The 25,289-nt window shown below is 37.0% G+C and overlaps 4 protein-coding genes and 1 pseudogene across 6 annotated transcripts; 2 read left to right on the forward strand and 3 right to left on the reverse strand.

Annotated features, from left to right (window-relative positions):
• Positions 1-2,768: 2,768 nt before the first annotated feature.
• On the reverse strand, positions 2,769-4,001 carry LOC111830501. The gene has a single exon (XM_023782654.1). It carries the CDS (start codon positions 3,999-4,001, stop codon positions 2,769-2,771), a length of 1,233 nt encoding a protein of 410 aa, XP_023638422.1.
• Positions 4,002-5,555: 1,554 nt separating this feature from the next.
• LOC111830502 lies at positions 5,556-7,049 on the reverse strand. The gene has a single exon (XM_023782661.1). The coding sequence runs from the start codon at positions 7,047-7,049 to the stop codon at positions 5,556-5,558; it is 1,494 nt and encodes a 497-aa protein (XP_023638429.1).
• A 1,898-nt stretch (positions 7,050-8,947) lies between these two features.
• Positions 8,948-10,304, forward strand: LOC111830504 (annotated as a pseudogene).
• Positions 10,305-15,192: 4,888 nt separating this feature from the next.
• On the forward strand, positions 15,193-18,371 carry LOC17875475 (serine carboxypeptidase-like 42). Its single transcript, XM_006279555.2, has 11 exons — positions 15,193-15,356; positions 15,907-16,173; positions 16,268-16,375; positions 16,459-16,551; positions 16,640-16,732; positions 16,815-16,900; positions 16,980-17,258; positions 17,339-17,472; positions 17,566-17,658; positions 17,742-17,859; positions 17,974-18,371. Exons 2-11 carry the CDS (start codon positions 15,927-15,929, stop codon positions 18,139-18,141), a joined length of 1,419 nt encoding a protein of 472 aa, XP_006279617.1. The 5' UTR covers positions 15,193-15,356; positions 15,907-15,926; the 3' UTR covers positions 18,142-18,371.
• Positions 18,372-18,528: 157 nt separating this feature from the next.
• On the reverse strand, positions 18,529-24,206 carry LOC17877216 (large proline-rich protein bag6-A). Of its 3 annotated transcripts, none has more exons than XM_023779550.1 (18): positions 24,035-24,206; positions 23,586-23,719; positions 23,370-23,487; positions 22,872-22,970; positions 22,654-22,769; positions 22,431-22,517; positions 21,998-22,192; positions 21,843-21,912; positions 21,616-21,770; positions 21,255-21,419; positions 21,106-21,177; positions 20,914-21,031; positions 20,569-20,829; positions 20,345-20,481; positions 20,051-20,257; positions 19,402-19,932; positions 18,843-18,980; positions 18,529-18,772 (listed from the first exon to the last, which is right to left on the reverse strand). In XM_023779550.1, exons 2-18 carry the CDS (start codon positions 23,712-23,714, stop codon positions 18,719-18,721), a joined length of 2,652 nt encoding a protein of 883 aa, XP_023635318.1. In that variant the 5' UTR covers positions 23,715-23,719; positions 24,035-24,206; the 3' UTR covers positions 18,529-18,718. The 3 variants fall into 3 exon arrangements, with proteins under 3 accessions (XP_023635318.1, XP_023635324.1, XP_023635314.1); XM_023779556.1 differs by having other exon boundaries at positions 20,345-20,487; positions 20,569-20,820; positions 24,035-24,205; XM_023779546.1 differs by having other exon boundaries at positions 20,345-20,487; positions 24,035-24,205.
• Between the last annotated feature and the right edge of the window lie 1,083 nt (positions 24,207-25,289).

The raw sequence follows: 25,289 nt of genomic DNA on the forward strand, positions 1-25,289 counted from the left end.
TACTTTTGGAGGAAGATGAAAAAGGAAAGAGACATATATGCGGATATAAGAGTGGCGCCTTCAAAGAGAGTGAAAGACATTACCATTCGACCTACAAAGAGATTCTTGCAGTGAAAAGAGGAATTGAAAAGTTCGAGTTTCATCTAGTAGGCCAACATTTTCTTATCGAGATGGATATGTCCTCTTTCCAGAAGATGATACAGTTCAAACAGAAAGTCATTCCGCAATCTCAATTACTAAGATGGGCAAGTTGGTTCTCACAGTGGAAGTTTGATGTCAATCATATAAAAGGAAAAGACAATTTTCTTCCAGACTTCCTTTCAAGAACCCAACGACAAATTTCAACCATCATTCCAGTCATCTACACTCTCACTCCAAAAAATTCAGATGAACAAGCTCTAAAAAGGATGATTACTAATCTACCCTTAGAGATGCGCGGGGAACTGCTCAACAATGTTCTCGTATGTAGGGGAGTTAGAACATTACATGGTTTTCTAAAGCTCTATGTCCACAGATACGGGCTCGACCAAGGGCCACTACTTGGTTTACCTTATCATCCGATATACCCCTTCCTTACTACCATTAATATGAACCCTGCTCACTATGGTAAATTCCCGAAGGAAGCATATCTTCTGTTGTGGTATCTGGCAGACCTCTAAAGCATTGCGGTAAATTACAAACACATAATGGGTACAACCACGTAGGAGGTATTATAGGATCGAGATATATGAATCAAATATTTAAGTAAATATATAAGTGTTTATGGAAGAGAGTATATATATATATATAAGAGAAAGCTTTATTATAAGAACACACTCAAGAGAATACAAAGGACTCTTTAGGACTTAGGATTTTAGATACTTCAGCTTATCGTGAACAAGCCTCACCAAGCTCCTTATTTATAGTGTATAACCTAAGGAATATTACATGGCATATTCCTTTCTTCACACTTATTATACATACTTTACTTCACACCATAATACACATCAATACTTTACTTCACACCATATTTCACATCAATACTTTGCTTGATATTTCACATCATGTCTTTATTTATTTCACATCAATACTTTGCTTGATACTTCACTCCATTTCCCCCTGTCTCCAAAAGAGAGGTGACTTCTATCTTATCCATTGTCGTCTTCTTTTTCACTGTCAGAGACGTCATGCATAAAGGAGATTCCGTGGCTAGGGATGAAATACCTGACTTGGTATCTCTTCCTTTCAACTCGGTAGATTGGATGGTCACGATTTGAACGGGGCCACGCGTACTGATCATGGAAACCCAAAAGTATTTGTCGTATCTCTTCAACAAAATCTCGAGGGTACACGTGTCGATTATGCCAGTGAGCCGTGTGTGGACAAAAGAGATTTTGGTCAATTTCTGACTCATTGAATCCATTTAGCCTTGCCAGTTGTATTGTCCTGTGATGGAAGTTACTCGAGCTGAATGCATCATCATTGTAGCTTGTCACTATCTGAGCTTCATAGGTGTACTGAACTGTAGTCTCTCCATCTTTTTCATCTTAGATTTTTGAAATGTTAAATATCACCAGTATCTCTAATCCTTCTTGTGCACGAATATGTTCTTGCCACCATGTAGCGTCATGAAATAAAGTGAGCCACTTGTAGAGGATCATGTAGTGTGGCTTTCTCCTTGTTAAGAGGCACTTTGCCAAGTATTGTAGTAGCTGGCTCTTATGAACAATCACCGCAATGCTGTAGAGGTCTGCCAGATACCACAACAGAAGATATGCTTCCTTCGGGAATTTACCATAGTGAGCAGGGTTCATATTAATGGTAGTAAGGAAGGGGTATACCGGATGATAAGGTAAACCAAGTAGTGGCCCTTGGTCGAGCCCGTATCTGTGGACATAGAGCTTTAGAAAACCATGTAATGTTCTGACTCCCCTACATACGAGAACATTGGTGAGCAGTTCCCCGCGCATCTCTAAGGGTAGATTAGTAATCATCCTTTTTAGAGCTTCTTCATCTGAATTGTTTGGAGTGAGAGTGTAGATGACTGGAATGATGGTTGAAATTTGTCGTTGGGTTCTTGAAAGGAAGTCTGGAAGAAAATTGTCTTTTCCTTTTATATGATTGACATCAAACTTCCACTGTGAGAACCAACTTGCCCATCTGAGTAATTGAGATTGCGGAAGGACTTTCTGTTTGAACTGTATCATCTTCGGGAAAGAGGACATATCCATCTCGATAAGAAAATGTTGGCCTACTAGATGAAACTCGAACTTTTCAATTCCTCTTTTCACTGCAAGAATCTCTTTGTAGGTCGAATGGTAATGTCTTTCACTCTCTTTGAAGGCGCCACTCTTATATCCGCATATATGTCTCTTTCCTTTTTCATCTTCCTCCAAAAGTACTGCTCCCCAATAGCAGTCACTAGCATCTGTTTGTAGAATTCTTTTTCCTTTTGATGGGATCTTCAGTGCTGGTAATGTCTTTGAGATTCTTTTTAACTCTTTCACTGCTTCTGTGCACTTCTGACTCCATGGTGGTGCATCTTTTCGTAGTTGAGAAGAGAGAACTTCTCTGTGCTTTGCTAGACCGTGGATGAAATCCGCCATATAGTTGACAATGCCTAAGAATTGCTGAACTTGCTTGAATGTTAACTTTTCATCAGGAAATTCGTCAAGTTGAGTTGCAATATGCGGCTGGAGATGATATTCTCCCTCTGAAATGTGCATACCCAAAAAGTCGATTTCTGTTTCTCCAATGACCATTTTCTTCTCTGAGAGCATGATTCCATATTATTGCACAATGTCATGGAACTTCGTTAATAGGACGGTGTGGGAATCAATATCTGGAGAGAACAGTAGTATGTCGTCGATGTAGACCAGCGCATTCGAGAGGATTGGCTCAAAGATCTTTATCATGGCTTTCTGGAATAGAGAAGGAGCTACCTTTAATCCAAAAGGCATGACTTTCCAGTGATAGTGCCGGTCTGGTACACAAAAACCTGTCTTCGGTCTATCTTCATGTTTAATTCCCAGTTGCCAGAAACCAGCTTTTAAGTCAAACTTTGAGAAGATTTGTGTTTGTGGGAGTTTTTGGAACAGAACTTCCCTCTTTGGCAGTGGGAACTTGTCATCGGCCAAGAAATGGTTGAGAGGCTGGTAGTTGATGACTAGTCTTAGCTTGCCTCGTACTTGTTCCGCTCTCTTGTTGACATAAAAAGCTTCACAAGCCCACGGTGAATCAGTTTTTTCGATGAGGTCTTCTTTCTGTAGCTGCTCAACTTCTTCAATCGCAAGATTGTAATGGTCTGGATTCATTCCTGGGTGACTAGCCTTGGTAGGGTTGATATCTTCATTCTTCTTGAAAGGCAGAGATATGAAAAACTCTGGATTCTTCCACAATGGTGTTGAGCATTTTGTGAGAAACTCTGAATGAGAGGCGGCACAAGAGGTTTTAGCAATTTCTTCCTTGATTGGACATAGGATCTCTATAGGATAGAGATGAGACACTGTCGTCCAGGGTAGCAGTTGGTTTTTGTGCCTTAATCCTTTTGGATGCCATGTGACTCTTTGGAGGCTATGAAGAACATCAAATCCGAGGATGAAGTCTTTTCCAGGGAGTTCTGAACCATATACTTTTGTTTTGATCATATATCCTGGAAAGAGTTGGATGTAGATTGGCTTACTAACGAGGGAGATGTGGAATGTTTGACCATTAGCTGCCTTAAATGAAACTGAACATGTATTCCAATGTGAATCCGGAAGGATATCCGGTTTGATGATAGAAGAAGCAGCTCCAGTGTCAAAATATGCAATGACTGGTATAGGCTTGTCATATTTGGTAGGGAGGATGTAAATCTTCGCATTTGGTGAAGGTTGAGACAAGTAGGCCAGTTCTCCATCATCTGATTGTTCTATTCTGCAAGCATCAAAGGTGTATAGGTCAAGTAACATCAGTTGATCATCTGGATTTTCTTCATCATCAGTATCAGATCCAGAATACTCATCTTCTTGCTCTATCCCCATTGCAAGTACTGTATCATCTGTTGGCTCATCCTCAAGGGAGAAGATAGATTCGATGTCGGAGTCATCGATATCTTCAATTTGCGCCAGATATCCAAGAAGATTATCTCTCTTTTTCTTGTTTGGGCACTGTTTTGCATAGTGTTCTTTCTTCTTACAGATATAGCATCTGTCTGACTTCTTGAATCATCTTTGTGTTTTCTTCCTGAGGAACTTCCACTTCTTCTTCGCTGAGAATTGCGGATACTTCTTTTGCCATCTCTTTTTGAATTTTTTCTCTGCTCCGAAGCCTTTAGAGCAGCTGCATTTCTTCTTTCTGCATTTGATGGAAAGTTCCGGGCGGTCGCATGCTTTTCCGAGGAGCTTTCCTTGTTCATGGAGTTGTTTGAAGAATTGCTGAGAATTGAATAACCTTTCAAGTGCAGAGAGGGAAAGCTGGTAGATTTCTCCAAGCGAAATCTGGTTAAGTTGCATGTTCTTGATTGACATGATCCTTGATGTTTCATTCCCAAGTGGTTCTGGAAGTGAATTTAGGTACGTCTGTTTGATATTGACGTCATCGATTCCATTTAGTGCATAGAATCGTTTCGACATCCGTTCATAATGTTTCTCTAGATCCCTTCTTCTGAAAGAGCAGCACTTCATATTAAGGTATTCTTCTCTTGCTTGGTCAGTATAATGATCCCATGTTCCAAGGAATTCATTGTGAATATGACCCATAAAAGCATCTATGGTGGGAGATTGCTTCATTTGAAGTTGTCGGTATGGACCTAGACTTATCCACCACTGTCGCAGACGGCCTTGGAACTTTGATACCATTTTGTCAATGACCATGGACAATGATGCTCCCGGGTTAAGGAGTTGCTCAGTTAGCCATGCATGCATCTCAAAAATCTTGTCTCTCCACTTTGAAGGAGAAATGTCATCAAACGAGAAACCTTTGTGTGGTTCCGTGGCTAACTTTGGATTCCAGTCTAGTGGAACTCTGTAATGTGGGTAATTCTCTTCGGATATATGCCCATCATCACTCTCCATATCTTCGTTCTCAACAGTTGGTTCTGCCATCATGAAATTTGGGATAAAAGACTCTTCATCATGTGAATCTTTAATTTCTTTGATCACTGCTTTCTTTTTGGAACTTCCGTCTTGTTTTGCCACTTTTTGGAGAAAAGTAGTTATTGGATTGACATGTTCCACCATCAACTGTGATGGACTCTCCGCTGGCTGATTCTTGGATGTAGATGGTTTATCTTGGGTTATTTGTGATGTAGGTTTTTCAGTATGTTTTTTCTTTTTTGTGACAGGCTGTTCTGGGGTGAAACGGGTTGGTAAGAAAGATGATGATCCAAATATACTTGGGTCTTGGGAAAATGAAAGAGGTTGTGATTGGGCTGCGTAGGATGGTGTATATATAGGGTAAGGTGTAAAGAGATCATAAGGCATTTGGGGTTGAGTTTGTGGCTGATTTTGTAAGGAATTTAGTTGGGCTTTAAGGCTTTTTAGCTCAGATTCCTTTTGGGCCATAATAGGAGAGTTTATGGAAACAGTAGTAGCCAACTAGAGGAGTTCTTGATGGAGGGAAGACATCTTTTTTGTTATCTCCTGTATAGAGAGTTCCAAAATGGTTACCTTTTTGTCGATCTGGCTCAAGAGATTGTTTTGGCTTGCAGCATTTTCTGATTGCCAGTTCAAAGTAGCTTCAGCCGCACTGACTTGCTTTACTGTTCCGTCTGGATTCTTTATGTTTGGATTCTTGATCTTCCATGAGTGCTTGATACTATTTTCTTCAAACTCTTTTGATGGAAATGGTGACTGAGATGGAGGACCAAACATGTAGCTCAATGGTGGTTCTTCCCTATCTGGAGTTGCTGGGGTGGAACCATTCGAATACAAAACATAGTAATCGAATTTTCCACTACTTGGCTCTCCAAGAAGTCCAACCTGGGGATCTCCTGATTCATATCGTTCTTTGAGAATTTGTTGTGAAGATTTTCGTCCTCGTCTTCTCCTTGGAACTTCTTCCTCCTCAGAGTCATCTTCTAGGCATTTCTGACAATCACAAACATCAAAGAATTTGTGGCCATCGTCATCCATGAATGCGTATACAGGGTTTCCAAGCGAGTCAAAGGAAGAGATTGGAACGCCGGGTAAACGAGAATCTATCTCCATAAACGGTTTTTCGCAAGCAGGAGTGATCATGTTGATTTCAGTGCAAAAAGCTGCTGGTCTTGATTTTTCTTCTTGTGCTTTGAACGCGATTTCTACAGCTCCATCTTTTCTTCTGTGGATAGAAGAATCCACTGATTGTATAGGGGTACTTCTCTCATGGAGTTTTTCATAGTTTGTCACCCATGATTCTGGAAGTAGCTTGACTAATTCGCTTCTTGGGATTTGTCTTGGAATGTGAATGCATGATGGACTATGTTGTGACTCAAGTTGGATGAGCAAAGCGTCTTCAGTTTCACGTGGAAGACTTAGATCCATAGCATGATTCTGGACTCTATACGCCATTTGGTGGTGCAGGGTTGCTGCATACGTGTTTCCGATTTGTGGAGCGCCAGTAATTTGTAGCTGGATCTGCATGTTCTGACAGATTTGTGGGTCTTCTAGAGCCACATTAAAGTTTGGGAAAAGAGTCACGAAGACAGTGCCAGCATTTAGCGTCGTCTGGATAGTTGCTATGCATGCATGTTGGTACTCTCTGTATCTGGTGTCGAGGAGAGCGACTCTTGCTACAACCGGTAAGCCTTTTCTACCATGAAGGGTTAAGGCTAGGCGGATGGCTCCATAGTGGAGGTGTGTATAGCCAAGACTTCGCCAATGGTGTATCATTCCTTCATTAAGGCAAAGAGGAACCATTTGCTCTGCTTCCGTTGCAGGGACTAAAAACTGTTCTAGAGGAGATGCTAGAACGAGTTCTTTAGCAGTATGTTTGTTAGGTACAAACACTTGTCTAATGGCTTTAGGAAAAGTGGAACTTGGCTTAGAGAAGGCTTTATAAGGATTTAGCAAAGGAAGCTGGGTAATAGGAACTTTACTCTCATCACTCATATACTCTATTTCATATAAATAATCTACTTTTTTAGAGGTGGATTTGCGGAAAAAAGGTGTTTTGGACAAAGTTGACATATTTTCCATAATAGATAAAAAGTCCAGAAACCAAGACAGAAAGCTAATAACTTCTTCTCAATCTTCAAAGTAGTAACAATCCATAAGTTGTTTTCATGGGACTATTAAGTGGTAAGAACGTAAAGAAATGATCATGAGGTATTAGCTACGCAAACCGAGGCAAACAACTTTCATCATCAATAAAGCCTCAAGGTACTTCGAGCATTACAACCTCACGGACCTTTTCTTTAGATCTTTTATTCAAACTTAGCAAGATTTCTGATGTGGAGGATCCATTAAAATTGGCAACCACAAAGCATACTTTCCATGCAAAGCATATAATAGAAAACAACGCTATGGCGTACTACCTCTTAGATATCGAAGAGTCAAAGCTTAGACTGCCATGGCTCTGATACCAAAATTACAGACACATAGTGGGTACAACCACGTAGGAGGTATTATAGGATCGAGATATATGAATCAAATATATAAGTGTTTATGGAAGAGAGTATATATATATATAAGAGAAAGCTTTATTATAAGAACACACTCAAGAGAATACAAAGGACTCTTAGGACTTATCGTGAACAAGCCTCACCAAGCTCCTTATTTATAGTGCATAACATAAGGAATATTACATGGCATATTCCTTTCTTCACACTTATTATACATACTTTACTTCACACCATAATACACATCAATACTTTACTTCACACCATATTTCACATCAATACTTTGCTTGATATTTCACATCATGTCTTTATTTATTTCACATCAATACTTTGCTTGATACTTCACTCCATTTACTCTTCAAAAAATTCAAAGGTATCATAACGTAGTTGTTTATTGGTGTCATGTGCCTACGAAAACAAAACAACAAATTAATAACAAGTAAACGTAAGCAATATTCACTTTTATTTTTGTTTTAAGAGAACTGGGAAACTTACTTTTAGATAATACTCCCAAACTTCATCCTGAGCTGTAAATTTCTTTGTTAGAGGATCCCAGCGAGAACCCAAACTAAAACGTTGTAGATCAAGCCTGATTTGGCATTGTTGCTCTAAATACTTCATTATGCTTTGATAATGATTGTAATTTTTTGGACGACCAACATTGTTGAGGTGTTTGTTGATTTCCGGTAGAATCTTGGACTCCATAGTTAGCTTACTCATTGTGCAATTAAAATCACGCCAATAATTGTGGATCCCTTCCACAAGAAGTTGTACCAACAACCTAGTCTCATCGTGAGACCACATATTATAATCCCCTTTTTTTTTTGAATCTCCCATAGTGATGGCTGCCTGATCATACACCAAATTACAGAGACAAATCTACGTTAACAAAAAATAAGTTACAAGCACATTAATGAAGAAATAACCAGTAAAGAAATAATGAAACCACATTGCAAAACAAGGAAACATATATTCTGATGGGGGAAAAAATCTAATAATTATCATGTATGTACGTGCTAATCATCATATATATATACGTACTTGAGAGAAACATACATATATTAATAAATTTGCAAAAAGTAAGAACAAACATAAGGAACCTTTCCTTTGGAGTCTTGAGCTATTATGTTTGAGAGAAGAGATGAAAGTACGTACTATTTATATAGATAGTAGTGATAAACACTAGGTTAATATTTATATAATAAAAAAATGTGTGATTATATTACGATGATCATGGTAATATTCTAATTGATATGGTTCTATCATTTACTAAAAAACAGTTACTAACTTTCGTAAAGATTCTTTACTACATATGTCATTGAGCTTATGTAAACGTAGTTCATAATTAATTATTGTTTTTTTTGTCAAAAGTAGAGTCTTTATATCTCCATGGCCACAAGTAGAGTCTCACGTGTCTCATGGTTTCTTCTTTGGATCTCTCTTCACCCTCTTCGTCTCAAAAGGGTTGTTCGTTAATTTCAGCTCCATAGCCATAATCTATTTTCCTTCTCCGGTTATAACCTTGCCGCTTTTTTACTACCGGTCTGGAAGAAGAGCTTTGAGGATGAAAAAAGTTTGACTTCACACCGTTCTTGAAATATCTTCACGGGAGTAATAATCATCGGAGAGATAGTTCATGCATGTACATATATATATGTTTTAAATTTGATAAGAAAAACTCAAAGTTCATAATTAATAATTAAAAAAAAAAATTCAATGGTTTAAAAGAACTTGAAGAAAGAAAAACTAAAACATGAACCTTATAAGAAAACTAATAATAAGTCAATTATCTTTGGCTACCAGTATTAATAACATCTCTCCACATATCTGCAGCTATAGTCGCTCGCCAATCTCTTGCATACTCTCTCTCTCTCTCTTTCTTGAGTTTCAATATTTTCTTCACCACCAATTTCTTCAGGATTTTGATTTTCATTTTCAGCATCTATTTCATCTTCTTCATCACTAGCAAATTCATCAGACCGACATTTTTGGCAAAGAAAGTTATGCAAGCCAGCACATGCAAGAACTATTTTTGCTTGTGTCTTAAAAGAAAATGGTGGTGCACATTTAAAAATCGAAAACCAAGATTTAAATATACCAAACATTCTTTCGATAACATTTGTTAAGGATGCATGGCGAAGGTTAAACAGTTCATTTTTATTTTCTGGATCACGCCCTTCACCGCGAAAATCTTGTAGATGATAACGGGTACTTCGTAGTGGAGCTAACAAATTACGTCAGTTTGGAAAACCACAATCAACTAAATAATATTTTCCTAAAACATGGAAACACATTACTAAAAATAAATATTATCACATAATAAATATTTGAATTAGAGAGTACCTTCTCGAACTTGCAATATGTTAGTTCTCCTTGTTAAAGCATCTTGTAAAACTTTTGAGTCGTGTGCGGAACCTTCCCATCTACTTAGAACATATATGAACTGAAGATCAAATTTGAAAATAGCTAGTACATTTTGCGAAACCACTCCTTTCGATTACGATAACTTGCCTTTTCGGGACCTTGTACCATTGCATCTATGTGTGTGCCATCCATAGCTCCAACACAATCCTAAAATATATTCAACATTGTTACTATAAAACCATATAAAAAATATTTACAGAAAAAATGTACCTTGAAGTAAAAATAAAATCTTTTGCTTTTGCTTATTTTTGTGGGTACTGTATTAGTAGGCTTGGCCATCAAAGTCGGTGCAAGCATGTTTAAAGCTCCGAGAACCTTATGAAAATAAATACTTGCTGCGAATTTTGATCTTTTAAAAGTGTCCTTCGTATGACAATAACTTGAATTTTGGCCTACTGTCATCAAAAAGGTAGCAACCATCTCTTCGACACACATATGTTTTGTACCTCTCAACCCGGTCTTCTCTTTGATAAGATAGCATAAATCTGCAAAGACCTCAGGATACATACGATATACTTCTCGGAAATTAGTAGGATCTGTTAAAGCCTGTTGTATATAAGTGTGTCCCTCTTTAGTAATTTGTCGTCGCATGGGTCGTTCTATTTGATTCTCATAAGCATAGACAGATCCCACGACCATCAATAACATGATATCTACATCTGATTTATCTTCGTCCTAATGATTTTGATCCATTACAAAAAACCTACACTGACTATAGTATTATAATTAGATCACTATCCCAAAACAAATGCCACTGTATAGATCAAAAACCGAAACTATTGTGCTGATAGTACATTGGAGTGAAAAGTGTACAGAAATAGATAACTTACAGAAGGTAGATCTTGACCTTGAACGAGATCTGCAAAAGTCCGAGAAACAATTCCAGTTTTAAAAATCCAATATTTCTGTGTTTAATAACTGTTTCACCAAGACCCTTGATGCCTCATTCCATGTCAGACATCAAAATGTTATCACAAGAAAGCCACACACAAACAAAAAAGATAACTTCAAACGATTTCTAGCAGAACATAAAACCACCACACACATGCATTTCGTTAAAACAGATTTTGCATTTTTTGCAAGTTAATATCATTATAACTTCAGTCAAAACAAAGTCAAAAACAAATTAAAAAAAAAAATCAGTTTTTTTGCAAGTTAAGAGCAACAAAAATCAAAAGTGAAAAAGATGAATCATACAATCTATAAGATGGTCACTACTCACTAGTTATGATTAGAGATAATAAACAGATGAAAAAGGAGAGAGGGAGAGCTAGAATGCATAATTACCATGAAAATGAATAAAAGGGAGACGTAGAGAGAAAAGAGAGGTCACGTACGTGACGTAATATGCAGATTTTTGTTTATCACAAATGATTGTGAAATCTCAAGCTAATGGGTTGGTGTTAGGATTGATATAGTTTACACGTGAAATCAGTTTCAAGATTCATTCAAATCTTTTCAAGTAAAATCATTTGTGAAAATCCATCAAACCTTAATAACATAAAACTTTAGTTAACAATTGTAAATACAAGAACCAATAACACTTTATTTTAAAGTCTTATAATATAGACATAATAAATTAGAGAACCAATAACACTTAATTTTTAATGAAAATATATAAAATATAAGAACCAATAACACTTGATTTAAAAAAAATATTTAAAATCAATGATAGAATAACACTAGATTTAGATTAGAGTTAAACTCTATTTAAATTTACTGACGAATAACACCACCTTAGAAGACATAAACATATTTGTATCTTCAGTCAACAAGAATACATTATTCAAATCGGAGTTAAGTCAGAAGTCAGAACTCTGAAATTGTCAATTCACATTTTTTTTTTAATTCAATGTTGAAGAAAAGGTTTTTTGCAAATTAAAAATGTACTCAATATTGCTCCAGAAATTTACAAAAAGGCCTTATAAAGCACATTTAGCTTAAGTAATCAAACACCAAAATAATATATACTAAACTCCTCTATTTATAAGTTATGTATATATATTAAACTATATTTTAAAATTAATATCCCTGTTATATAAAAATGTTTTAAAGAAAAATGTATTATAATTTCTTCCTTCTAAAAAAATCATAAAATCTTTTTTACTTTTAAAAAACACAATATTGTATGATTTACTATATATTCATTTCTACCAATTTCTAACAATTTATATTTACAAACTACATTATCAAGCATGAATTTTAATCTAAACAAAACTATAATTATAAATAATATTACAAAAAACTATATTATGAAAATATTCCTCCGCACTGTAGCGCGGGTCCGACCCTAGTTTGGATTAACTTTCATCCTCATCTCTCTAATGGCCCCCATATTCACCACCAGCTCATGGGTCCACCTCTCTTAACGGGCTTCACGTTCTTTCACTAGGTTCATGAGCCCATCCATATCCGACGGTCGGTTTTGCTATGTCCGGGGGGCTTAAATACTTGTTTACCGACCCTACAAATCACCACATGATCTTTCCCTCTGTTTTGGCCTTACTCACACAATTCCAACAACCACTTTGGAAGGTCATCTATCATTTGCCTACTCTATCATAAGCACGCTTAACTGTGGAGTTCTTTTAGGACATTTGACAGAAAAGATAAGTGCACTTTGGTGACATAGGTGGCCAAATCAGTTCATTTAAACCTCTCCGCAAACCGGGGTCTCACAATTCTCCCCCACTAACAGGCTGCAACGTCTTCGTTATGCACCAAGACTGTCACACCCTGACAATGTTAGCCCACCAGTCCACACTTGTCTGGGTTTGGCTCTGATACCACACCAGTCCAATGGGCCCCATGTTTACCACCAGCTCATAGGCCCACTTCTCTTAATGGGCCTCACCTCCTCTCACTAGGCTCGTGAGCCCATCCATATTCGATCATCGATTTTGCTACGTCCGGGAGGCTTAAAGACTTGTTTACCGACCCTACAAATCACCACATGATTTTTTCTTATGTTTTAGCCTTACTCACACAATTGCAACAACCACTTCCCGGAAAGTCACCACATCTTTTGTCTACTCCAGCATAAGCTCGCTTAACTGTGGAGTTTTTTCAGATCCTTTGACCAAAAATATATGTGTACTTTAGTAACATATGTGGCCAAATCAATTCATTTAAAACTCTCCGCAAACCGGGATCTCTAAATTTCCATTTCCGATTACCACCACTTGGTGTTTGATTTAAAATCTCATTTTTTAATCAGAATTTCATTTTTGTATTTTTGTATTTTCATAACTGTGTTAGAAAATTATCAATTATAAAGTTTGTTAAACTAATCTTTCCCTTTTTTCTATGATAATAAGATTGATTGTCGTTAAAAAAAACAAAAATGGAATTCTAACCGAAGAGCTTTAGAATTTGTATAAAGGAAGTACTATATCATTTATTTAATAACTTTAACATGCTTTTTTTGTATGTCTCACAAATTGACATTCTCTTAATGAAATTATACTTGGTCACAAATTGACGTTCACTCAACGAGTTTTGTACTTTGTCTTTGCAGAGCTTTATACAACAAAACACACTTTTTTTTGGGCATAACTAATATACAGCCCAATAACTTTTATTACCAAAACCCAACATCTCCTTGTCTTCGCCAACCCCCAACATATCCCAAAAAAACCCCAAACATAGTGTTCGAATTTGATTCAAATATTGGGCCTTTATCGACACTGGAAATACTGAATAGAAATTTAAACCCATATTCTAATCGAATAATTTTTTGGTTTGATTAGTTTGTTAAAAAAAAAAAATTGTTTGGTTTGAAGAGGGATCAAACACGTGTTCCTACACGTCAACAACAAAAGCGGGTACCAACAAATCGAGTCAGGTAATTGTGAAAGTTTACGTAAATTACTTTTTCCATTTTAGAAAAATATTTCTTTCAAAATAATTGAGAATAATTTTTGGAATTTAAAACCATATTTTTAGCAATTTAAAAATGTATTTCTCTTTTAATAACGAGAGGATTATAAACTATCAAGTAAATACATAATCAAATCAGGCTATTGGCTTGCAAATTGTAAAGTTTCATAAGCATACGTATGGAACATTCTCCACACAAAAAATCAAACTTTTTTTCTTGGCAAACCGCTAATTTTGTGCTTTGCTTATCATGGGATTCAATATGACACATTGCGTTAAAGATTTGAGTCAGCAGTTGAAACAACTAATCAAACCCTATATGAGTGTCCTCACTTACAACAAATTTGGGAATTATCGTCAATTCCAATACTTATTAGAAGTTTCCCATATTCTTCGGTGTACTCAGAATATGAAATTCATTGTTTGGGATGTGACTTTTCATCTGGACGAAATAGAAAAAAAAACATATTTTATCCTGGATTATATGATTTATATGGAGAGATACCAATAAAAAGATGTTTAAAGGAGTTTAATCAATCGCATTAAATGTTGTTAGACTTTTAGTGAACATTTATTATGAGAAAAAGCTCAAGCTAAGCCCGAAAACATCAAAAAACCATCATTTTTAATCAACTTATCTTGGAAAAACTATTTAATAACATTCTCTTTCTAATTTCCCAAAAAAAATATATATAAATCCAAGGGGTAACATCTCTAAGTGTAAACAACTTAACCTTAAGTGTTAACAATAAACCTTTTAAGTCGCCATTTTTTGCAACTTTATCTTCTAAAAATCTAGAAAATGTAAGTCAATCCTGAAAGTCAAAATAAATAAACAATATAGTCCGTTTTTTCTACTATTATATATTTTTTTAAAAAATATAAATAATATAGCAAATCGTAGTCCTTATAACTAGAGTTCAAATATATCTTCAGAATTTTTAAAAATAAATGTATGTGATCGTAAAATCGTTAGAAAAATAAATTTATCTAATATAAGGACTATTATATTAGACTTAATATAATGTTTTTGCATTTTTGGAATATGAATAGTAGAACTGCAAAAATTGAGAAATTTAAGGGTTTATTTGCACAAAACCTTTAGTTAAAATGATAAAATGTTTAAACAGACTATTTAATTTAGTGGTGTCAGAAAACAGAAAAAGGAAAGAAAAAAACATTATTAGGCAGTAGGCACAACTTATATCGAACTTAAAAAAGACAAAAAAACAAAAAAAAAAAGGCGCGTCAGAGTGTATTGGAATAATTTCGTATTTTGGGTACGACAAGTAACTTTACTCTTGTTTGGTCCTAAAGTTTTAAACATCTTCAGTTGCTTTTCACTTCCATTGTCCGATTGAAGATAATAAATCAGAATCGTCTCCTAAATTTCGCCTGTATTATATATTCTTTCACTTAAGTCTTCAAGCTGGATCTAACAATCAGCAGTAATCTGCTGTTTTGTAAGGATATTTCACCAATTTCGTAAATTTAGGTATTGTATATTCTTTCACTTTCTCTCAGTCATAATTCAGAAAACAGAGAAAAAAGTTGATATTATATATTGTTATTTGTAACGTATAAGAGATTGGATTTTGCTTAATGTGTATCTCAAAGATTCATGCTTTACATGTAAATTTTACAGGATCATTACTTTTACTTTACTTCATAGTTCTTTCTTTATTGTGTTTTGGTTCTTATACCCCAATTTTGTTGATCTCCAAGTGTTTAAGAACTCCGTTCTTACTGCTAGTGAGACACATCAAGAATATGCATTTGTTTAATATATTTATATATTTTGTCTTGTCCCATTGTTTTGAGCTTGTCGTCTTATAGTTTATAGTCTTCTGTGTAAATTGTTATATGATATAATGAAATTTTTTTTGCTTGATAAAGGAAAATTTGGTAGAAATATATGCTTAGTCAATGAAATACATAAGAGATTAGTTGTCTCTACCTAGTTTTATTCCCTGATCATTCATAATAGTATTTTTCTTCTTCATTGTGTTATGATTTTCATTGACATATCATTGTTTATGTTTCAGGTACTCAGAAAAGCGAAAAGATGTCGAAGCTGTCTTGGCAAGCAGTGGTGATTGAAAGTGTACTTCTGATAATAGTCCAGTGGTTTGCAGATGGGTACCCGGAAGCAGATTTGGTTGTGAGACTTCCAGGTCAACCAAAGGTGACGTTCAGACAATATGCGGGGTATGTTGAGGTCGACTTGAGCGTTGGGCGGAGTCTTTTCTACTATTACGTTGAAGCTGAAACACACCCGGACACAAAACCATTAACCTTGTGGCTCAATGGAGGTTCGCGTTTTCTGTATGTACATGATTAATATATACTTATCGACATTTCAATATCACCAATGTGTGAAAGTTTAAATTGAGGTTTGTATTGCAGGTCCAGGTTGTTCTTCAGTTGGTGGAGGAGGTTTCACCGAGTTGGGTCCATTTTACCCAACAGGTGATGGTCGCGGCCTCCGGATCAATACCATGTCTTGGAACAAAGGTCTATTCTTGATACTTTTATGCAAATTAACATAGAATTGTGATCTTAGTTCTGATGCTATTGTCTCTTGTAAAAATGTGCAGCTTCTAATCTGTTGTTTGTGGAGTCACCAGCTGGAGTAGGATGGTCTTACTCCAACCGAACCTCTGATTACAACGCCGGGGACGAGTCTGCCAGTAAATTTTCTCGTTTTCAGAGGATTTTCCTTTTACTATATTAGAAGAGGGTTGTTTCTTGACAAGCTATTTCTTTGTAATTGAATAGCCAGTGATATGCTCCTTTTCTTGTTAAGATGGTTTGACAAGTTTCCAGCATTGAAATCTCACGACCTCTTTCTCACTGGCGAAAGCTATGCTGGTGTGTCTTCGATGTCGATGAAATATATCAGACTTTAGCCTTAAAATCTTCACTATTCTCAATTAAGTGTATTCTTTTGCAGGACATTACATACCTCAATTGGCTGATGCAATTCTCAGCTACAATTCACGCTCAAGTGGTTTCAGATTTAACATCAAAGGCATTGCAGTGAGCAAAAGAACTTTCTTCCTGACATTCTATGAACTCTATTGGTTATCTTCTGAATCCTTTGTCTGTTTCTGATCAGATTGGGAATCCACTTCTGAAGCTTGACAGGGACGTTCCAGCTGTATTCGAGTTCTTCTGGTCGCATGGTATGATCGCTGATGAAGAAAGACTCACCATCATGAACCAGTGTGACTTTAAAGATTACACATTCGCCAGCCCCCATAATGTAAGCAATATTTGTCATGATGCTATCAGAACAGCTGGAAACGTCATCACTGAGTACATCAACAACTATGATGTACTACTCGACTTTTGCTATCCGTCTATCGTCCAGCAAGAGCTGAGGCTCAAGAAAATGGTCATCCCTTTTTAACTTCTTGGTCCACCAATAAAACTTTTGTTGAACTGTCTGTGTCAATTTTTAAAAATGACTTTCAGGCTACTAAGATGAGCATGGGAGTGGATGTTTGTATGACCTACGAAAGACGGTTGTATTTCAATCTCCCAGAGGTGCAGATTGCACTTCACGCGAACCGCACTCACCTGCCTTACGAATGGTCAATGTGCAGTACGTAAGTATATCACCCACTCTCTGTTTCATTGATGAGAAAAATGACGAAAATGTTTCATTGATTGCATTTGGCTGTTCACTTTACCTGTCACAGCCAGTTGAACTACTCTGGAATCGACGGGAACATGGACATGCTTCCGGTTCTAAAGAGAATTATACAGAACAAAACTCCTGTTTGGATCTTCAGGTAAAGATTCTAGAGTAAAATCCCTGCTATCTCCTTCTTCTCATACTCTTTACAACTAAACATCAAGCTTCTTGAAATTGCAGTGGAGATCAAGATTCTGTAATTCCTTTTACGGGTTCAAGATCACTTATACGGGAACTTGCTCAAGATCTCAACTTTGAGATAACAGTTCCATATAGAATTTGGTTCCACAAAAGACAGGTAATGTCTTACACAATTAACCAAATACTAAAATCAGCAGAACCCATGTTTGCTTCTTGCTCCTGCAAAAATCTCTCAAACTGATTAAATTTGTGAATTTTGGTATGTGACTAGGTTGGCGGCTGGGCCATAGAGTATGGCAATCTATTGACGTTTGCTACGGTTAGAGGAGCGGCTCATATGGTGCCGTATGCGCAGCCGGCACGAGCTCTGCAATTGTTCAGTAGTTTTGTGAGTGGTGGGAGATTGCCCAACAAACCACACTCCTCTACTGATGACTGAAAAGAGAGAAGATCTCTTTTACACGTGCCACTAAGGGGACTTTTGTATCGATTGACATTAGATTAGTAGAGATTGAAACATATAAGGGTTTATTTTGTGATCTTCAAGTGAAGTTTGTTTTAGTTGTCTTAATGTCCCAGCAAGTGTTTTACTATTTTTACTAAGAGGTAACAACTCATTCGATGACACTGATTACGTTGACAAATAGCAAATGATAAATGTTAAAATAACTGCTAAGTATCATTATATTGTCTATATGTTTATACAATCTATAATTTCTTCAGTTTTTCATCCTTGGGACTCTCTGTGTAAGAAAGATACTTTGTAATCCTTAGTTGTTATTTGTTCCATCACACAGTCAGCGTCGAGAGATTTGAATAACTTAAGTAGATAAAGATGGAAATATCAAACTGAATCGGCCATTAAGAGACCTGATAAATTACGGTTGCTTATGTTCAGCAGAATAGACCATCTCAGTTTTTAATACAAAGTGAGGGATCTCAGTAAATAAAGAAAAGATACTTTAAACATCTGAAACTTATGGAACCAATTCTGCCAAGTAACTTGTTTATGGACTTTAATCATCTTTTAGCCGGCCTTCAATATCACGCCTTAGTAACTCCGCATATTCCTGCAAATACAGGTTCTGGTAAGGGAAACTTTTATTGTTTATTAAGCAAACTAGTATGTTTGATGCTTACTTGAGAAAGAACTTCATCACAGCAAAGCTCGTTCACAAGGTCGTCTTGGCTCACAGCGGCATTTTCGACCATAGCACGGAAGACATCCTCTGGTGGATCAGAGTGCTCAATCATCTGCGCCATGGATTGAACATTTACCTATGTGGACAAAATTTAGAAAATGCATTCATTACAAGGACAAAGACTAAGAAACAATGTTGTTTCCTGAGACCAAATCAATCAAAACCCAAATGAAATTAAGAGAACCGATCTGAAAAAGTTAGATTTTTGCTAGGCCAAGTAACTAAAAAGATTTTACCTTTCCTAGAACTGAATAGACAACAAAATCCAAATCAAACTGGAACCTAACTTTTTTTTGAAGCAAAAGATATGGTTGGTTAAAAACCAAACCTAGACATAACTTCAAACCAACCGCCCCAAACAAAAAACCATACAAACTCCATCCATACTAGATAAAGTTCTTCTTCAGTCACTGTTTTTGTCCTTCTCTTAAAATCAAAGGTAAGAAAATCCAAAAATTCCCAAGCGAAAACTAAACTAAAATCAACCATAGGCGTACCTGTAAAGGTTGAAGATCATCAGGCTGCTGTGTTGCGGGTTGAGGCGATGGCCCTCCTTGGCTGAAAGCACGTGAGACTAAAGGCATCATTTGTTGGACCATTCTAGAAAAATCAAAGCCGCCACCCTCCCCTTGAGCTCCGCCTGACATCATATTTTCTATCTCTTGCCCATCCACCTGTTGAGCAATTTGTTGGACTGTGTTCATGATCTGTGGGTTCTGAGTAAATTGCTGGAGCATATTTCTCAGCATATTTGGCGAATCAACACCAGCTTGTCGAGATACCCCTGCTAGCAATCCATCCAATACAGGGCTCTCCAAGACCTGAGTCATTGCACTTGAGACATCTAGCTGATTATCTGAACCTTGCCCAAGTCTCAGACCAGTCTCATCTGAACGAGAACTACCAGAAAAGAGTGAATGCAAAAGCTGCTGACCACTACTCCCACTGCTCTGTTGCACACCTTCAAGTGTAGCTGAAGTCCCACTATCTTCATTCTTACCTAATACCTTAGGCTGCTTGCTTCGTTTCTTTAACCATAAAAGGATACCGTGACTGTAAGAATTTGAAACCACATACTTGTGGATATGCTATGCAATGAAAAAAACGTAGCAGCGATTTGCCAATTATTTTCAACTAATTCATTACCTTACGGTCTAAACCGCCAAGCCCCAATCCAAGTGGCGTAGCTGTAGAAGCCTCTGGAGTAGCCTTCTTGGCTTCTTTAGCATCACTGGTAGTATCTTCCCCCTTGCTTGTGGATTCTCCAGACGGAGCTGAAGATTGTCCTGTAGTAGAAGAGATATCTTTTGCAAGGACTGGATGCCCTAAATCTTCACCAAGTTCTTTTTTACTCTGATAATGGTTAAAAGACCAAAAATTAGTGATAAGCAAAACCCTAGTAAACAAATAAATAAACATCTGATTGCAGAGAAGACATACCACCGAGTTGCTGCTTTCAGATGGTAAGTCATGCAGCGAGCCACTTGAAGACTCAGGTGTGCAAGAAGCTGCAATGTTGGTAGGCTGCTCAGGAATAGCACCGGTAACTCCATGGCCCGTAGACTGCTCAGGAGCTTCTGTTCCTAATTGATACGTAAAGAATAGCTTGAAAGCTTGAAAATATTTTATCCAAAATGTAAAACTTAAGTCAGCAGGCAACCTACCTGACGGAATCTGGTTTCTTCCTTGCATATTGTTTACCAATTCTCTAATTCTTGCATTGATTTGTGCAACAGATTCATCCAAACCAGGTTGAACCCCGGCGGAAGCATTCTCACCGGTAGAGCCTGATGGAACAGCAGTAGCAATGATGTTTCTCACTGGGAGAGCCCGAACTGAATGAGTATTGTTGTCACCGTCTCCTTGCCCTCCTCCATTGCTTTGCTGGTTCCCAACTGATGACATCATAGGTGAACCTGATGTGCCTGGTTATTAAGAATGGATTTCAATGGAGACAAATTTGTGCAGCTAAGTCAAATGGAAAAAAAAAGAAAGAGAACTTCACCCACCAGCGTGTATGTGAATGTTAATATGCCTTTGGGGAGTTCCTAAACCAACTGGTCCGCTTACTGGATTCGATGCGACAGCAGCACCAGTAAAGAGAGAGCTGGTTTGGTGAGGAAAAGGCTGCAAAATACAGTACAAAATTACACAAAATATGAGAAATTAGCTTAGAGAAATGGTTGAGACTAGAAGCTTACCTGAGCCATAATAGGATTCGGTCCTGATGGAGATATATAAACAGCAGGGCCAGCATTCACATAGGATAATTCCTGTAGATCACAGTATTTGTAAGCCACATGTCAAGAAAAATAGGAAACATTTAAGAAAGATATGACCCAAAACGCACCGGAGACTGTGCCATTCTCAATGTCAAAATTGTCCGTCCAAGCTCCAATAGGAGGGCCCCAAAATGCTGCATGGCAAGGCCTACTTGTACAGCCTCTGTCTGGATTTGTGCCCTGATAGTAGGATCTGAAGAGGTCCCATCTTGCTCTAAGCGTCTGGCAATATGCTACAACAATGTTGTTGAAAATTACAAAGAGCACATGATTAGATGACAAGGCATGCTAAGCATAAACTTTTCAATTTCCCGATAAGGAACATGATTAGATGACAAGGCATGCTAAGCATATTTTTGCAATTTCCCGTTAAGGAACGTAAAGAAAAAGAAGGAATCAATTAATCAGCAGTGTAAAGAAGGTGTTTACCGATAAAGAAGAGACACCTAAACCACTCAGTAAATGCTGTGCATTCCTTAAGACAATAGCAAGTGCTTCGGGTGTTGATGCACCTCTTCGATTTCTAGGCAACTCTTCCCTTGGCTGGCCTCTGGATGTAGCAGAAGAGGTATCTGCATGATAGCCTGGAGGAACATCCAATTAAATTATTGACGTGTTCTCTATCAACTACTACAATAAAACTTAGATCACTATACCATTTCGTGATAATGCCTGCTCCATCTGATTAATGAACTCCATTAGAGTCTCTAACGAATCCGGAATAGGCTGCAGAATAAGATAGTTATATTGTTAAAATAACAAGATTAAGGCTCTAGTCTCAAGATTAAAATACTAAATGACTAAGAAATACCGTTAGAAATGAAGGAATAGGAATTGCTGTAGCTGCTGTAACCGGAATCTGAACAACATGAGGCATCGAAGTTTGAAATGATACACCAGGAAATGCTTGCCTAGGATGTGAATGACCCGCAGCTTGGTTTTGACCACCGACGCCAGGCGCTCCATCAGATGTATTTCCAGGAGGAGCATGAGACGACAGATTCGACTAGGGGATAGAACCGCATGCAACATTTTGATTTAGAAAAAGGCAATACTAAATGACAATACCAACTAAAACAAATAAAACCTCACATATCAAAACAGCAACAGATTCTCAAGAATCCTCAATGTAAAAAAATTCTGACATGAATGATATAAAAAGGTCCAGCTAATAGAGCAAAATGGCAGACTAGGCACTAATAAGAAATAATTTCGGAGTAGAGAGCGAAGAGAGAAAAACTCACGGGCATAGAGGATTGTGTGCCATTAGTACTGTTATTTATAGGATGCTGTCCACCAACACCAAAAGAATTAAGAACTGCTCCAATTACCTAAGCAACACAAAAGTAAAAGTGGGTTAGCCACATTTTCCACGGCTGAACTGCTCCAAAGCCCAATCAAACAAACCCGTCTGACAGACAATATGTTCCGCAGAAGACAACTAAATAACAAATCTTTAAGGATTACCCGGCTGAGATCTGGAACCATGCCTTCAGTCTGATCTCCAACATTAAAGCTCCCAACCATTACGCTGTGGGAGACATGTCTTCCATTTCGAGATTGTCCACCATTTGTACTATTTCCTGTTGAATCAAACAGTCAGTTAAAATGAAGGTTCTGAATACCAGATGATAGTTGTGTTAACAGCTCCTTCAAAACTCATAAAGTTCATATGAATTAATTACCATCATTTGGAGCTGCCCCTTCAGAAGGTGTACCAGATGAAGGAACTGATTCTGCTGGCTGCCTCACAACCAAGTGTAAAGTATGTCCATTTTCCAAATCTAAGACGATGTCAAGTTATTAACCATACTGAACTAAACAAGCGATGGAAGGAAACGACAGACAAAAAGCTAAGCTTAGCAAAGAGTTATATAGCTTTTTTCTAATGGATTACAACTTCCACTACAATTAAGATTCACAGAAGAAATCAGCGGAAAGTACATATCATTTCATGAACACGCTATTAGATCTTCCTTAACTATACAAAATCAACCATATGCATTAAATCGCCAATGAACTTGTTAAAAAGCATAGATGCACTTAATCAATCAAATGCCAGACTTTCGACTGATTTGGAATACATGCATTTTATACACAAGGCACAAAGCATAACGCAACAAAAAAAAAACTACCCTATAACATAATCTCCAAAGTTAATAAAGCAAGTAGCACAAGGATACGATACTCCGAGAGAGGATGATCATCTTTCAAAACCCTTCCTCGGAAAATGAGCCGCTGCTGACCAACAGGCACCCCTGTCTCACTAGCTATCTTCTCCTTGAAAACTGAAACTGTTTCCTGAAACAATCCAACCCCACAAATAGTATCACATATAAGAATACTAACCTTCAGTAAATATGCAGATGAAGAAGAAAACAAAGGATAAGATCTCTTACATTCTTGTCCACTTGGAAAGTATACGTCTGTGAGTCTAACGTCTTAATGTTAAGCTCAAGGGTTGATTCTGGAGACTTCTCAGATGCATTGCTGCTACTAGAACACTGGTTAATAGGTTGATCTTCCATGAACCCTAAAGTACTCAAATTGAAAACACACAAAAGTTCGTAATCAATCATCTCAACAAAGCAGCATCCAAATCTTATTAGGGTACTCAAATTAGTACCATTTCCACACACATTTCTAAGTATTGATCAATAGGAACACATTTAACAATAAGACACAAACAAAAAGACCAAGACCTAAACATTGTAATAAAAGTACAAAATAAAAATCAAAACTTTAACAGTCCAAAGCCACAAAAACCACGAAAACAGAGCCAATAGACACGAAAAAGGGAACAAAACTTCAAATTCCATAAAGGGTACATGACGAACGAAGAACAAACCTATTTTGCCGTCGCTGGAGATTGGAAAAATCGAAACTTTACAATAGATGATGGTAAAGGAAGATCCTGAGATTGAAATCTAGAGTTGAGTATGACAAAGTTGATCCACGAAACCAAAAGCTTGATTTGTTCGGAGTTAAAAGGGGAAGAACAAGGAGGATTGTGTCGGAAATTTTGGTGAAATTGAAAAGAGGAAAAGAAGAATCTAGAGGAAGATGCAACGACGCCGTTTTTTAAAAAACCTGAATTGCCGCATCCGCGAATATAGGCCTAAATGTGGACTCTTCTAAATTAGATTAAAGCTGGGCCTGGGCTCTCTAACTGTATTTAAGATATTTTAAACATGTGATTTGGTTTATAATTATAATCTAACTACTGTAAAACTTCTATAAATTAATCGATAAACTATTAATTTTTATAAATTAATAAAATTTTCCGATTCTAAGTTAGAACCAGGAAAAATAGCAAAAATCAAAACCAAACTATTTGATGACGATATTTTTATATCCAAACTACGATAATCAACAAATAACAACCTAAACTCACAAAACATTCAAATTTCCAACCTAAACTATATGAAATCAGCCAATATCAACATATACGGAAACAGCGTTAGTTAATTAATTAATGGCGATGAGTTAGCCAACACCGTGGCAATGCTAGAGCATCATAATTGAGTAATATGACGTTGTTTCGTGAATTTAGGGTTCTCGAATCAAAGAATTGCTAAAGAAAACACTCATCGAATCTTCAATTCAAAAACCATACTCACGAAACGATGTCATATTACTCAACTACGATGCTGACATTGCAACGTCATAACACTTATGATTTAATTGCTAGAGTTGGTCTATATATAACGTCATATTCTCCAAGTTCTACTGCCCATTTAGCCAATCTCCCTGGCACTTCTGGCTTGTGAAGCAATGCCTTTATGGGTGGTGAGGTAACTAGCATGATAAGATGAGCTTAGAAATATGGACATAGCTTTCGTGCTACTGTTATCAGTGCAAGTTCTAATTTCTCTATATGGTTGTACCTTGTCTCGTCTTCTAAGAGAGATTTGCTCACATAGTACACATGATATTGTTTGTTTCCTTCTTCACGTATGAGGACTCCATAACAGCATGTTCTGACTCATCATGATACAGCAACAACACTTCTCTATCTTTAGCTTTTGATAAAACGGGAGGCAAAGTAAGGTACTCCTTCAAGTGTTTCAGTGCTTTCTGGCAATTGTCTTCCCATAAAAAAT

Source organism: Capsella rubella, unplaced genomic scaffold, assembly GCF_000375325.1.
Source record: "Capsella rubella cultivar Monte Gargano unplaced genomic scaffold, Caprub1_0 scaffold_8, whole genome shotgun sequence".
In the NCBI taxonomy this organism is placed as follows: domain Eukaryota; kingdom Viridiplantae; phylum Streptophyta; class Magnoliopsida; order Brassicales; family Brassicaceae; genus Capsella; species Capsella rubella.

Excerpts from the sequence above, each read along its gene's own strand:
- LOC111830501 (XM_023782654.1), bottom strand. The coding sequence starts at position 4,001 with ATGGGGATAGAGCAAGAAGATGAGTATTCTGGATCTGATACTGATGAT.
- LOC111830502 (XM_023782661.1), bottom strand. The coding sequence starts at position 7,049 with ATGAGTGATGAGAGTAAAGTTCCTATTACCCAGCTTCCTTTGCTAAAT.
- LOC17875475 (XM_006279555.2), top strand. The coding sequence starts at position 15,927 with ATGTCGAAGCTGTCTTGGCAAGCAGTGGTGATTGAAAGTGTACTTCTG. Across the intron at positions 16,552-16,639 it reads CGCCGGGGACGAGTCTGCCA|CCAGTGATATGCTCCTTTTC; the intron begins GTAAATTTTCTC and ends GTAATTGAATAG. Across the intron at positions 17,659-17,741 it reads ACTCCTGTTTGGATCTTCAG|TGGAGATCAAGATTCTGTAA; the intron begins GTAAAGATTCTA and ends TTGAAATTGCAG.
- LOC17877216 (XM_023779546.1), bottom strand. The coding sequence starts at position 23,714 with ATGGAAGATCAACCTATTAACCAGTGTTCTAGTAGCAGCAATGCATCT. Across the intron at positions 21,032-21,105 it reads CGAATCCTATTATGGCTCAG|CCTTTTCCTCACCAAACCAG; the intron begins GTAAGCTTCTAG and ends TGTATTTTGCAG. Across the intron at positions 20,830-20,913 it reads TAACATTCACATACACGCTG|GCACATCAGGTTCACCTATG; the intron begins GTGGGTGAAGTT and ends CTTAATAACCAG.